This window comes from Bombus pyrosoma, linkage group LG17 (assembly GCF_014825855.1).
Source record: "Bombus pyrosoma isolate SC7728 linkage group LG17, ASM1482585v1, whole genome shotgun sequence".
Classification (NCBI taxonomy): domain Eukaryota; kingdom Metazoa; phylum Arthropoda; class Insecta; order Hymenoptera; family Apidae; genus Bombus; species Bombus pyrosoma.
In genome coordinates, this window is record NC_057786.1 from 3,284,060 (window position 1) to 3,300,200 (window position 16,141).

General features: G+C 33.0%; 2 protein-coding genes across 6 annotated transcripts in view; one reads left to right on the forward strand and one right to left on the reverse strand.

The window, feature by feature from the left end:
• LOC122576860 (dynein beta chain, ciliary-like) overlaps positions 1-16,141 on the forward strand; it is a 192,355-nt gene that overhangs the window by 61,985 nt on the left and 114,229 nt on the right. The window contains exons 30-32 of the mRNA XM_043747713.1: positions 7,088-7,280; positions 10,376-10,553; positions 12,184-12,312. Coding sequence (XP_043603648.1) covers positions 7,088-7,280; positions 10,376-10,553; positions 12,184-12,312 — 500 coding nt within the window. The remainder of the gene's footprint in view (positions 1-7,087; positions 7,281-10,375; positions 10,554-12,183; positions 12,313-16,141) is intronic.
• LOC122576874 overlaps positions 749-16,141 on the reverse strand; it is a 28,470-nt gene continuing 13,077 nt past the window's right edge. Inside the window, exons 1-4 of one of the 5 annotated variants that reach the window (XM_043747743.1) lie at positions 4,844-5,062; positions 4,010-4,132; positions 2,095-2,309; positions 749-1,731 (exon numbers count right to left, since the gene is read on the reverse strand). In XM_043747743.1, coding sequence (XP_043603678.1) covers positions 909-1,685 — 777 coding nt within the window. In that variant the 5' untranslated portion in view covers positions 1,686-1,731; positions 2,095-2,309; positions 4,010-4,132; positions 4,844-5,062 and the 3' untranslated portion in view covers positions 749-908. Of the gene's footprint in view, positions 1,732-2,094; positions 2,310-4,009; positions 4,133-4,843; positions 5,063-14,252; positions 14,411-16,141 lie in introns of those variants that run through there. The other 4 variants (XM_043747744.1, XM_043747742.1, XM_043747746.1 and 1 more) reach the window with 4 other exon arrangements.

Below are 16,141 nucleotides of genomic sequence, written 5' to 3' on the forward strand. Positions count from 1 at the left end.
ACAAATACATAATTCCTTATAAAGAAATACAATTGTTTTATACATGTCTTCTACGCGTTTAGAAAAATGCTTTAATCTAAAATATTCTCAATATTATTAGCACCACAAAAGGTATCCGCGCGAATTGACTGAAACGCGACACTATGTATACGAAGTGTCTCAAATTTTTTCTGCTAGATGATGTTGCTACGCTCTACGAATAAGAGTAGAAACCAAACATTTTGCAAATAAACATTAATATTGTGATAACAATGGACTAGTTTTTCGTCTGGTATTAATTATTGACTTTCAATTAGTACGTTAGAAGTTTTTTATTCTTTATCTATTTTATGATTAGTGTACTGAATAATACACTACAAATGCAAAATGTAATAAAAATGAGATACGAATTTCGTGTACATCGGTAAAATATAAATATAACATATTAATTGTTTAAATTGTACTTGTACAGTAGATGTTGATAGGAACATTATTCCTTTTTCGATCCATATGGATAATTGGTATGGAAGGTTCCATTTAACAGATTGGTTATAGGTAAATTCTGGTTATATATGCAAATTTAGATTTTTGTAAATGGAACTAGAAAAACAGAATGCAATTAAACAGAACTTTATTATACTTTTCAAGTATAGCAGATATATTATAATATAATATTATAATAAGTATTATTATAGTATAATAAACGCATAACATATTTATAATAATATTTATACGAACCATGTTGGTTAAGTTCTTAAGAAAACGGAAACAAGTTTGACAAACAAAATAGCTATAACAAAATAAAAAAAGTTCTAACTGATTTTATAAGTTACAATCCATGATTGTCATTTTCAGTGTGAAATTCAAACAAATTGTTCATTTGACGACTATATTCGCGGGAGAAAGATCCGGTTCAATAATTTAAATAGTTACCCTGACTCAGAATCCGATCTGGACTCTGTGACTACAGTTATTGCACCATTACGTAGCGTTCTACGTACAAGTTCGTTAACAAGCAATGGCAATCTTACTCCATGTAATTCTATATAATCCACATTGATTCTTGACTTACAGATAAAATCACATCCTAGAACTCCATCTGTTTCTACATAAAAGTCGTCATGGACTACTCGACAAGGGTGTGTTACGATTTCGCCTCCTACTCGTATATTTAATTCTATTAAACATATGGTTTGAATCCGTCCGCCGATTGCACTCTCTAAAGTGAGGATTTCTTCGTCAGCGCGCACTTTGTTCAATGAATTCCCTATTTTTATTAGTGTAACTGCGGAGGCTGTATCAATTAACATTTTTGCTTTTCTTCTCTTTAATTCTGGAGCTTTGATCTCGACAATGTTTTTATAAGAAGACATTAACTTTGAACGGTAATGTTCTATTGTAAATTCGTCTATATCTTTTGTATTACAGTTCGCGTTGCATCGTTCGCGGATTATAGTTAGGTTCTCGCGGCGTTGTCCTTGTGATTTGCGTCTTGTATCTTTTTTCGAATTCTGAGAACATATTAAACACTCGATAATCTGTGATACACTCCTCTGTCCGCTTTCATTATGTCTCATCAAGATTCTACACTCGTCTTCCGTATGTCCTACTTTGTCACAATAGTCGCATAAAAGCTCATGACATTTTTTCGCGGTGTGTCCTGTCCGTTGACATCTTCCGCAGCGCGTTGTGGTTCGTCTTGGCATCTTACGTTTATCAGTTCTCCTCGTTCGTTCCTTAATCCTCTATATGCTGCATTATTATGTTATCAATATATTATTTGCAATTATATGATTATTATATCATTTGTTATTGTATTATTACTATATTATGTAACTATCATATATATATAATTACATAATCATATATATAATTATTATGTAATATATTATGTAATTATATATATGTCATTCTATCTTTTCACTGTTATCTTCATTATAAATACTTCAAAACATTGCTGAGTACGTAGTACGTAAATATAATATAGTACGTGTAACATAAATTACGTATAATATAAGTACATAAATATCTTTTTACAATCATTAGAATAGAAATGCATGTATAGAATTCTATGAGAGTACTGCTTATAAATAACGTCTAATTTCAAGTATGTACCTATTAAATTTATATTAGTATTCCAATGAAAATGGTATCTTCAAGTTCCTTTAGAAGGTAACGTGTTAAATCCAAATTTACTTCGCTATTCGATTAGTCTGTTCCGAGCTCGGGTAGAGAAATCGTTCTGTCCTTAACTCTGGAAATTTGATATCGATGGTTGATCAGTAGCTGTCTTCTGTTGTAGTTGACCCACGAATAACAATTTTCAAAGTCTGGAAATTAAGAAGGTATGAAGTGAAGAATGTTGAGAGCCTCTCGGTGTTTCTAACTTTTAAAATAGTAAAAAGAAATGTTTACTCTACCACTGTTGAACGAGTACTACTAAGTAAAAAATTTGCGGAGAAAGGTTGGTTACAATAATGTCTATGAAAGAAGATATCTTTGTCGTGTGACTCGTGCCACGCATCACCGCCATAGTTGAAAAGAAATTAAAAAAATGTTTTTCTATTCATTAATAATTCTATACCTAATAAATGTTATAAAACAAATTTTCTATTAACAGAAATCAAATAGGAAAGAAATTACTAAAGGAAAAACAATTTATTATGATGTGTCTAAGGCAAAGCTACCCTTTCCATCTTCTCCTAAAAGGAGGTCTGTCACGTATCCGTGGTAAGCAAAAATCAGGAAGACATCTTTATTCGTAAAATACGAGCCATAAATCTCTATATATAGGATTTAATTCAAGCCCTGTTACTACCGTGTACCCTATGATGAAGGTACAACATATATATTAGGTTGTCCCAAAAGTTTCTTCCATTTTATAAGGAAATAATGGATGCCCAACATTCGCATTTAGATGCACAAAATGCGTCCCACTAGAACAAAATCATCAAGATCATACATAATCTAATAAAATAATGTAAAACAAAAAATAGTGTGCATCTATTATTTCCTTATAAAACGAAAGAAACTCTTGGGATAACCTAATGTATAGCGACAGGTTATGTTTCGGCAGACAAAGCGCCTTTTGTTTTCCAGCAATGTACTCATACTCGTATTCGTCCATCCTTTATAACAATAACTTTCTTAAAATTGAACCAAACGACTTGGCTTTTCTCGAAAAGTTAGATGGATTAGTTTACTATTAACACGTAAAAAGTTTTGAAAAGCTTTCAGTTGATTCGAAATCGCAAAGAAAGTAGTAAAAGTCGATTTTCATAACCTTAAAAACTTAAACTTAAAAAGTATGTTTTGTATATTTATGACAATAACATACATGCTGGAAATTTCATCGAAATGGGCTAACGTTATTTTAAGCAACAAACAATAGAAATGGGTAAAAATCGTAGTTTGCACTATTTTCACGACTTTCTACCTATACCTGTAATAAGTCTAAAGATCATTAGAACTTCCGATGCCTTTCACTTGTTTCTGCATCAAATTTTCAGCATGTGTATGACATAAATCTACAAAACGCGTTTTTTAGTTTTATTTCAAGCTTACATTAAAAAAAGTTGAAAAAAGTGGCATTTACTATTTCTTTCGCAATTCAGAAAATCACAATTTTTTTTTAATATTTTACTCGATATCTGATAAACTAGACCAATTTTTAGCAAGTTATTGTTATCTATAACGATTGACATCTATATCTATAATGATAACAATATCTCTATACTAATCTGTATTAATACCAAGGAAACAATTTTTCCTTGTGCTCGATGACATGGGTAGCGTATAGAATATCTTGCAATCGCCGCTTACATTGCTACCCCTTAGCCAAGTGAGATTTACTCAGTCGCATGCTTTAAACTATCTTTTAGAAAATTAATACATGTTGACTAAATTGTTTTTCGCTAACCTCTAAACGCATCGCTTATTTGATAGATCGTTTGTGCTTTATGACTCAAAAAGAGCTAATCGCCCAACAATAGCATGCAAAATGAAAATAAAAAGAGTGAGCACTACTTACAAGATTGATTTTAAACACAGAGAGAATTTTTTCTCTATCTCACTCATACTTTACGTTCCTCACTTAGAGATAAAGGATGTAGTGGCTGACTTCTATCTGTATCGAATGTTATTTGTTTTGAACCTTGAGAGTGAAAGATTTGGAGAAAATAACAGTGTGGTTAAGCTAATAAAGAAAGTTCGACACATCTGATACATTCAATGCATACAATACACACATTCAATAATACAATACACAGTGTGAGATAGAAGTATTCGTACAGTTGATTTGCTATGAAAACAAACAGTGAAATATCTTCTATGCCATTGAATATACCCACATATATGTAATATAATACATGTATATTGTACACAGATATTTTCAGTAATAAATGCATACAAAGGTTAATCCGTAAATATCATATCATGTCAAGAGGCATCTTAAGAAAATTTTGAAAACAACAACAAAAGGTTAAGTATACCACGAACATTTAAGTAAATAGTAGTACAACATGAATATTTTTGTTTCGATGAAATATTCCTATTGTAACCTTATCTCGTTATAAGTTACCAAATAATTTGATTAACATTTGTTTGCGTTCATTTAATATTGTAAGTGTTTAGCTATAAATCGTTATAATAATGTTACATATTGACGTGCGTTACGAAAAGTGGCAAATTTCAGTCGCCTGATCACGATTGACACATTTCAATTTCTCACGAAAGGAAGCACATAGTATCATTTCTATCGATAACTAGCATAATTAACATGAACTGATATTAACGATAACGAGCAAGATACACAATTTCTCAAGTGCGTATTATAAATATTTGTTACAAAAAATAACTTCATTACCAATATGTAAAGTAATTGACGAAAATCGGACGAACACTTCCAAGCACGGTATAAACAGATCTGCGCACTCGCTGGGGAAAAACATGACTCGAACTCTAGTTAGTTTAACTTCTCACTAACTAACTCTAGTTAAGCCTACAAATAAACAAAATGACAACTTGAGGAAGAATTATGCGCATGTGTGGCGCATATAACTATATACACAGTTACATAAATGCTGTGAATACCCATAAGCATATATATGTAAACCCTTCCTTTAAGCTGATATCATGTTGGTTTTTCGACTTCACTCGGGGTATGCTTTCATCTATGTTTGAGCATAGAAAACTCAGAATTTCGATACGTCAGTTAATATTAATGACAGAAAATTAAACTACTAATATTAGGCCGAGTATCCACATGATCACCAATGTTTAAATAGATACATTGTGAAAAACGAGTGTTTTTAAATTTGTTGAAATGTTTTTAAATTAACCAGTTAATAAGAGTCATATAACTATTTAAGCGATTATAAAAATTTACGCAATGGAATTTTTTCCTAGAAAAAAATGAGTAAAATCAGTACCACATCTTTTCAGGTCCGAGCTATACGAATGAAAATGGGGCCTTCTTATATAAAGAAGGGTGGGAGTAATATTTATTAGCAAAAATCACAATTTTTATAGTTGTGTTGATTTATATTATTAGTCTAAGATTTAAAAAATATAAGATGAAAATAAAAAATCAATACTGATTTATTTTAAGAAATTAAAAATTTTTCTTTTGTAATTATGACATCTGAAATCTTATTAATAATAATATCCTCATAGCAAAGAATTTGAGAATATCCATTTCTATGTACAGTATTGCCATTGAGTTAACTTTTATTCCGAAAAAGTACTACATAAATAATCTTTCGCCAGTTTCAGTTATCTAATGTTAAAAAGTAGTTCAGTAATGTTAAAAATAATTTTAAGTTATTCTGACATTAGGAACTCTGTGCATAATTTTGTTTTCGATGATAAAATTCAATTTTTCACAAACAATGACTACATTTTCAGCCACAGTTAATATATTAAACTGCTACGTTTCTACTTTCAGTTCATTAACATTTACATCTTTACTATAAATTCCCTCAATATAAGTTTTACAATACATGAATGCTTCTTCAATGCATAGGTACATAAATGTAAACTTTTTGTCCACATCTTTATATATCACCTCTTCTACAGATATCAGTGACTATTCTATCACAAACGGTTTAAAATATGTTCACTTTAAATGCTTCACTTCTTTCTAATCGTACGTTGTTTCCATTGTTATCATCGAAAAATATTTTTGTGTAACTCAGTACTCTTTTGTGTTTAATTGAAATAATATTTTCAGCTTCATTTTTGAACTCCTTTTGAAATTATTACTCTCTGAAATTATTACGTATATTTTTAATAAAATTATTCATGTTATCATATGATGATATTTCAATAATTTGTTAAGAACATTTAACATTTGTTCGATCTAAAAAATTTTCCCATATACATATTAACGAAACAAATTCAAGTTCATTCAGTTTATTAAATAATATAGCTGTTTCTCCTCGAACAACTATCTTTTCAGTCTCACATATGGGTAGTTGGTTCAATGCTGTTTTATAGTTAATATATTCAGACAGTGGATTTATTTATTTCATGCAGTAGTAATAAATACTTCTGTCCGAGCCCCTCTTTTTAGGTACGTACCTGTTTTATCTACTGGTAACGGGGCCCCGATTAAAATACAGTGATCGCCATTAATATATCTATCCATGTTCGGATACTCTTTAAAACAGAATAACCTTCTTTTAGGTTGGACCAAACAACTTCGGCTTTTTTTAGAAGTTAGGAGTTTGGTTGAAATCGGGAGAAAAAAAATAAATGTTAATTTGTTTACAATTTTTACCTGAGCCTATAGTAAAGATTTAAACAACACACTTTGAAGACATGAAACAGTCATATACATGCTGAATCGAAAGATGTGAAAGTCTTTAAATTTATTACAGTTATAGGCCAAATATCGTGAAAAAGTGCGAAAATGTTTTTCTACTGTTATCTATATAATGTAGTGTAACATAATGTAATACATTTTTATTGGTTACTTTATATTTACTGAAAATGTATAGAGGATAGAAATAGACTGTACAGAGTCCAAATCTTTTTGTGACCGACTGTGCATATTTTGTAAACTTTCCGTCAAACCTTTCAAATTCTCATAAACAATTTCATTTCATAGTCTACTTTGGTGTCAACTGGAGAAACTGCACGCATACACTTTTTCCTGGATGTTTTCATACAACAACGTGTGCCGGTAATGCTGATAGGTGCGGCGGGATCAGGGAAAAGTGTAATCATTGCTGAAAAGCTCGCATCCCTTCCAGATACCTATAACATTGCCAACGTGCCTCTTAATTATTATACTACATCCGGTAATCAAAATTCAATTAATTCAATTTCGAAGGTAATAAGGGTCTAACTCGCATTTAACACATCCTGAGATAAATCGGTTTGTAGGTTACACTGCTCTTTAATGTTGTGACGACATTCTCCTGTACCTTAGACGCTTATTCCATTGAAAGATTTAACAGAACAGCTAGAGGGCGTAATGATACATTTTATTTCAGTCTTTATTACAATGAAGCGGAATAATTCAGAACTGCTTAACTAAAACTATTTTAATTAGATGTATTATAGTTCCTTTTTCAAATTTCAAACACCTAACACGTTTCTTACTTTCAAAATTACGTCACCTTTTTACTGAAATATCTGCAATCTGTGTGTACTAAAATGATTTATGGAGATTGTAAAATCATACTGTATTGTTAACTCAATTTTGATCGAAATGTGCTGTAGACCTTTATTTCCCATTGATATTTATATACACTGGTAGTGAGTACATAATTTTTTTTATCAACGCAGTTTTAACCTCCACGAGGAGATTATTCTGTAATGGTTATATAATGTTTCTAAGAACTATAATTTTATATTTTAAGCAAATTGTACCATTACTATTACACACGATAGAAGTTCGTTTATCCGAATCTCGTTTATACGAAACAGTTTTTGTTTACGGTTGGTTCTGCGAACTGGTAACTGAAACTTTATTATCTAAATTGCACTTAAGCACACTTTCAGTTATACGAACGCGTATCCAGAGTCGTACATGTCCGTGTATTTTCTTTAAGCTGATATATAATTTAACACAATTTATGTCGAAATTATTAATCAACCTCAGATATCTGAACGTCAATTTCTATTATCAAAACTCAGCAGTAGTTGGTAGAGGTAGCAAGTGAGTTTTTATTATCCGAATTCGATTATCGGCTATTCGCAATATTTTGTCCTCTAACCAATTTGGATAAACGAACTTCTACCGTATTAGCTTAACTCTTTTTTCAGGAAAATTTTCAAACGGATGTTTCACGATTATTATCTTTTCTTAATTCACAAACTGCCATCGGTATTAAAGAGTATTTATATTGATATTGACCTAAAGGATTTAATTTCAAATATTCTGTTTATATAAAATATAAAACTGTACTGTAAAAAGATAAATGTCAAATATAGATTATTTATTCATGCAAAACTTTGTTTCCGAGAAAATTGTTTTTAAGGTTAATGTAACTATAATATAGGTTATATATGTTGCAATATGTTGCAATGCATGCATGGACATCTAGATTTCATGAAATCTATATCAGTTTCAATATATCAGATTCTTTTCAATTTGTAGCGTGATATGAATTACTATTCAATACAGTACTATTTACTACAGTACACTACAGTACACTCAAGTTCTATTATCAATAATAGGAAATATGTTGATTATAGAAAATAAATAATTAAAGACTAAGAGGAAATGGGTAAAAAGGTCGTTAATCGAGAGAATCTGATTTTCTAATTCCGCGTTATTAAAAAGACTGGAGCAAAAGAACCGAGGCATTATAGAAATTATTTGCGTATGGGTGATTCTGTTTTTTTAACATATATTGGGCAAAGATTGACCAAGGATTGAAAAACAAAATACAATGATGATAATCTACCGTAAATTATATTTGATACCAGTGCTGCCTTCTACACATTGAAATTTGTATTCCAATTGGGCCTTACTTACCAACTAACAGTATTTTGATTCCTGCATCGATACAAAGTTACATCTGATAACGATTCGCCGATACCGATCTATGTACATTGTACTTGTATCATGAAACCTAAGTGAGAATAGACTCGCAGACGTTGTCTCTTTTTTTCCATTCCAATGGAAAACAAAATACTCGCAGACGTGAAGTTTACGGGACTATTTCTTGGATAACATTATAGAGATTGACCTCGGTCACATCAGATATCACCGCGAACAATCGTCTGTCAAAGTAGACAAGGTTTTTATCCGCGGACTGTCTGTAGCCTTAAATTTTGTCTCTCGTTGTGCTTTGATTTCCCATGAGAGGCAGATGCGGATTGTCTGTCAGAGAGACACTGTGAAGCAATATGATTGGCATTTGAAGATACAACTATTACGAATCTATGATTAGTCTACGGTGAATTCCACTAATACTTGTCAAGAAAATATTTAAAATAAATTTTCTTGGAAGCAAAGTTTTACGTGAAAACCATATTCTATATTTTTGACTTATCTTTTCTTGTAGAACCGCTGTCTTCTAACTGTATCATTATTTATAGGACATCCTATATATCTTAATTTAAATGATTCTTTAAGACATTTTTAACACATTCGTAGTGGCTTTTCCGACGAAGAGAGTTTGGAGAAATAAATTTTTCTTTTTTTATATTTTCAGCATCAATATGCCGTTATATTTCAAAAGATATTCCAAAAGATATTTAACAATAGAAAATGTTCTTTTTACCACATTTTTTAACATGGGAGTGGGATTCGTCGTTTAGACAAGCCTTTAATATAAACTATGGTCTCTGAAAAAAATATTTCTGTGGGATACACAGGTTATAAAATCTATACATATAATATTTCAACTCCTTATTTTCAAAATTGTTATTATTATTATTATTATTATTTACAAATATTTATTTACATTGTTCATTTACAGAATTATTACTATAATTTGCGGTTTTATTTGCAGAATATTATTATGATTTGCAAAATTTTATTTACAGAATTATAATCATAATCATGGTTATTTACAAAAATCCCATTTAAAAATAGGACCTTAACAAATTTCAAATCCTGTCCTCACTGATATCACTAATGTAGACAAATTCCCTTGTGGCTGTATTTATCTATTTGCAAGACATATGAACTCCCTCTACAATGTCTCAAAGGTTGGCAATTGATTGAAAAGACTTGGGACTATATTTCCCAAAGCGCTGCTCGCCCATGTTGCCAACTGTAGATTCCATCCGTACCGAATGTGTTAATAAAAGAGGGAAAAGAAAGCCACATATTGTTTCTCGATTTCAAAATGTTATTCATTAGTGTTTCTTGACTGTCACATTTTCTATTTAGTTCTCTTTTTTACAACATAATTAAAAATTTAATTACATATTCCAGAAATGTTACAACGAATAATGGAAAAGCATTTGGAGAAAAAGACTGGTAGGAATTATGGACCACCTGGTATGAAAAAGTTAATTTATTTCATCGATGATATGAATATGCCCGAAGTCGATACATATGGAACCGTTCAACCTCACACACTCATTAGACAGCATATTGACTACAATCACTGGTATATATAAATATTATTATAATATATTGTATATATAATTATTTTATATGGTATATAAAAATATTGTGTATAATGTAAATATTACGATAGAATTCTAAAGCTGAAAGTTCAATTTCCTTACTTTCTGCTGGCAAAATATTATTTCGAATGACAAATTTAACTACATTAGAGCTACATTTATCTAAACTCTATTTATTAGATCGAAGTTTGGATGATTATCCTGGTAAACTACTATCTCACGATAAAATCCATTCACTTCAGCTAATTCCTAATTTGAACAAGAAATTACAATGTAATGGAGAGAGCCAGTGAAATCCTATTACATAAACTCTAGTTTTGTGCAACTCAGATAAATGGAGTTCTACTGTAATAAATCTTCGGCACCATTAGTATTCTTCACAAAACGAATGTTTTCATTGTTTCTTATTTTTATCTATAGAAAGTTTCGACATAAATAGAAAAGCAATCTCTGTTCATAAAAAGTTGTAATTTAATAAGATTAACGGTCCACGGTAAGAATCAAAGGCACCTTTCGACAAGAGAAAGACATATACAGGGTGTTTCGTTTATTTTGGATTTTTGAATACTTAGTTATTTCTATATGTAAAAGAATTATACCAGGACAAAGTTAATCGGAACAACAAACATTATGGCTCTCCTTGATGATTCTCCTACTTGAAGATTATTTTTCTTCGAGTTTTCAATGTTTTGAACACTGTTTAGTAAGCAGGATTTTGTTAAATGGGATTATATAGTTTTTTGTTTTCTCATCAATGCGTTCTTCCATTATTTATAAAAAAAAAAGTAATGAACATGGATCTGAAAAAAAACTAGCATAAGGATATTTCAATTTTAATTTTGTAAGACTTACTGATTATTATCATCATTTATATGGTGGAATGTAATAAAAAAAATTTTTCGCCATTGGTAATGATTATTGATAATAAAAATAAAATGTCATCTGAAATGGTTATCGATAACCAAAAAAGAATTCCTGTCATCAATATTGGTTACTGGTAACCAAAATCATTTTAGCAGAGATGAATTCTTATATCACAATTTTTAAAAGCTGACCTGTAATAGTTATGAGCTCTGGTTTTCCTAGTATTACATACGATTAATTTTATGAAATTAAAATGTTATTTAAACTAATCGGTTTTAGCGCAAGTACCATAGCATTTGTTTACAGAGAGTTACAAAATACACCAATGAGTGTATGTAAAAATATCCAGACTTATTTTAAGGAATGGCGATAATGTTGAAAACTTGAAACAACGACCTTGGAAGAAAAAGATGAATCATCGTGTTGGATCAATTAGTTTTGTCCATACACAACTTTTTAACATATTAACATATTCAAAGTAAACGAAACACTTACTACTTATTCGTTCATTTAAAAATACATGTTAGGGAGATCAATCAATTGAGATCTATCATTACCTATATTACTTTTTGAGATTCAATATCATACTATAGACTCTTAATTTCCATCTAAAGTTTTATTATATTCTTTATTTTCTTGTTATGCGATATAATTAAAGGCAGATGTTTTTACAGTTTTATAGTAGGTTAGCATAATCTTAGCTATAGTAAATTAATATCGTATAGTAATAATCTGATGGAATTTTAGGTACGACAGGACGAAATTGACGTTAAAAGAAATTCAGAATACACAATATGTATCCTGTATGAATCCTACTGCTGGAAGTTTCACAATCAATCCTCGTCTACAAAGGCATTTCGCTGTTTTTGCAGTTAGGTAAGCTGAAACGAATTTAATTGCTATACAGAGTTGCCTTAACTCGTGAGACAATATGTTTATTCGCAGAAACATGGAAAATGTACCAGCATTATGTTTTCTATAATTAAAATAACATAGATCTTACAGGATGAGACACGTAAAGTGTGACAGCTGAATATCTTCGAAAATGAATTCTGACTTTCGCGTAATTGGATTTTTTCTACACGAAGCGGTCAAGAACATTTCAAGGTCATGTATATATATATGTATAGTATGTATCTTTTGTCTCCTTGCAGTCTTTTTATTTTGCTGTTGATATAAGGCTCGCAAGAATATTTTTGTTTTAGGCTTGGTACCGATTCTTGAGGAGCAATTTGTATATGTTTTTCTATTTCGTCTATGAATGAGTCGATTTGACGTTGTTGTAGATCTCCAGGTCGCAGTTTTGTTCGAGTACAGGGACGTATTTACGGCGTATTTGGGCGATACGTTCGATTTTTGGCTTTCTTGCTTGGTTTATCTTTTCATTGAGCCTTTTGCGTAGCTCCACGAGTTTTGGGCATCCTTTGTATGACGCGGGATGCCTGAAGTTTTTGCAATTTACGCAGTAGAATTTGTCTTTGCTTGCCGCGTCTTCTTTTTTTATCTTACACTCGCCTGGTCCGTGCGACTCAATGCATTTGACGCAGCGGCAGTTGAGGTGGAAATTTTGGGCCGTGTGTCCTCTCATCTGGCACTTGTGGCATTGTGTTATGTTGTTTTTTTTTTATTATTTTTCCCATATTATCCTGAAGTAGTTAAAACGGTTGATTTTTAATAGGTTACTTATGTTCCTTTGTGGGGTTAATTGAATTATGTAAATTGGGAGCAACATATTGTTCTCCCTTCATCTTCTCGTTGTACACCGCGAGACTTTTGTAAAATGGACACCGTCTATTTGTAAAGCTTGCAGATTTGTGAGTATTTCTGCTTCAGTATAACTATCGTCTAAACCTTTTAACAAATATGTATGGTGTTTCTCTGCTTTGGGTGTGTACGTATAAAAGGCAGTGTTGCTAATAACGTTTCTTTGGCTTTGTTGTAGTCGGATAGGCTTTGGAGGTATAGTACGTGTTTACCTGTGTGAATTCGTTTAATGTGGAAATGTTTGATATTTAATGTTTTTTCTATAAGCGCTACCGTATCCTTTGGGTCCTGTAGGGTTATGTTGACTGGCGGTGGTCTGGTTCCCTTGCCGTAGCTGGGGCGTCCTTGTGCTCCTCCGCGGAAAATCAGTCGTTAGAAGTCAGTCGTTAAAAGTCAGTCGTTAAAAGTCAGTCGTTAAAAGTCAGTCGTTGCAAGTCAGTCGTTGCAAGTCAGTCGTTGCAAGTCAGTCGTTGCAAGTCAGTCGTTGCAAGTCAGTCGTTGCAAGTCAGTCGTTGCAAGTCAGTCGTTGCAAGTCAGTCGTTGCAAGTCAGTCGTTAAAAGTCAATCGTTGTAAGTCAGTCACGAGTCGATAGTCAATAGTTGGTAGTTAGCAGTGATAGCTGACCAGAGTTCCGCAACGTATCTCGGGTAATCATCACCTGAACTTGTATCGCGCATCGCCTAGAAGCGAATCGCGAACCGCCAATAGTAATCGCGAGATCTACGCAAAGTGTAATATCTAGAGTATCCGTTAATAAATATATACTGTGAACTATACCCGAGTGTTTCTTCCGCACCTATCACGACCTATCCACCTCAAAACTATTTAGTTTCATTGGATTGCGTACAACTACCAACAACAAAATACTAACATCATAACACAGCGGATTGAGCCTGGTAGAACTTGAATTTTATCGTCGGTCTAGTATTTGTTGCAACAAATTCGAGTCGGCTAAAGGTGTGGTCGTTGGTTGAGTCATTGTGATGTGAGAAAATTCGGGATCGAAACTAGGTCTTCCATTTCTATGGCGTATGAAAGTATGGTATATTACCCGGGCTCGTAGTATAGTCGTGTCTTCAACTGGGATGACCGTAGTCCTTCGGTTGCCAAAGTAGAGTTGTAGAGTTGGTTGGAAGTTTTCCCGTTGAGAATGATGAGTACCCTGGGAGGGATCGCCAAATTTGTCACGTCGAAGACAAGGGAACCTTCCTGCAAACTTAAGTTCTCAATTCGGCGGTAGAAACCATATTTATTTCTTGTGCAAAGCATGTCGAAAATGCAGCATCATAGTTTTTAAATACAAAGCTTCAGGGTTCAACAAAACCAATTTACAAAGATCCGTCCACTTGATCCTCGCTACCTTCCAAGTGCACAAGTACATGAAGGAATCTCATAGCCACTTTTTTGAAAGTGAAGCCACGCATACTTTTATATATCTGAATGCACAACTGACTTTTACACCAATTCATATTTCTTCAAGTATTCTATTTTTTGAAACATCAGAAACAAATAAGAAAACTAGTTATATTAGCCAACGTTCATACCGCGCTCAGTGCACTGGTTGCCGTCAGTTAGCTGTGAAACCCGAACAAGTCGGACCGCAGTACTCGAAAGAAATACCACGCGTAGGACTTGCCAGTGAGTGTGTCAAATTATTCAATGACATTTCGTAACAAAACTGATAAATAGTGCATGTGTTATCCTCACTATCGAAACAATCAAGTTAATAAAAGAAGGAAAGAAGATAGAAGACAACGGATATGGTGACCAACATTATGAATCGAACCCCTTCATAAGCGGAATGAAAAGAGCCACCAAAAGAAAAATACTAATGCAAAAATCGACCAAGAACTTTCTTAGCACACACAACACAAGCCTTGGCTCACAAAAGACGTGGAAACTGAACCTGAGCAAAACAAGACCCTGAACAAAAGAGCAGAAAGTAGCCAATAAAGTAAAAGCAAGGAAAAGAACACAATAGCAGATGCAAATCGAGAAAGGAACAAAATCAGGAACCCGGCAGAAGGCAACCCAATAGCAATAATGTCAAGAAGAAAGACGTATTACTATCACAAGAGACCCAGCAACATTCTCAAATAATAGATATAAAAGAACCTGCAAGGCCAAACTGTGCCTTGGAATTGATAAGGGAAAAGATCAGATCAGAGAGAAACAAGGAGCACGAAGACCAGCCATAACACTGGCATCACGCAAACCGAATGAAGCCGATAGATGATTCAGACACATAAATAACCAGCTTCCGGATGAACGAGCGAAAGTAAAATGTTCCAAGTGTTCATGAATCGGACACACAGGCGAGAATTGTTACTTTCGAAATTTTTCATTCGCCCACTAAGGGAAGGTCCCACCTCCAGTGAACCAAACAACAGAGATCCCAGAAGCAACATACCACGACTTAAAAAACCTCGCCAGTCCTTTTGCGTCAGACGAATTCATCCTCACGCTTTGATGGAATCGTCTACCAGATCGCATCGGGCAAGTCTTGGCTGTTGTCGACGACATCAGCGTAGAAAAGCTAAGGCGACCAGCTGACCAGATAGAGGAAGCCTTTTCACAGAATGGCCAGCGCGCATCCAGCATAGCTGCCACTACCGAGCTGCCCGTACAAAATGCGGCAGGAAGCGACCCTTTGACCGTTGCCATCAACGTGCTGAGCAAACGGATGACCCATATAGACACGCTGAGAACCGATAAACATCGTCGACCACGACAATGTCACGTAAACTTGAGGGTTAAATGATGAAAAAAGAGAAGGTTGAGTCGTAACACGACCGTGTCATCTAAACTTGAGGGTTAAATGATGAAAAAAGAGAAGGTTGAGTCGTAACACGACCGTGTCATCTAAACTTGAGGGTTAAATGATGAAAAAAGAGAAGGTTGAGTCGTAACACGACCGTGTCATCTAAACTTGAGGGTTAA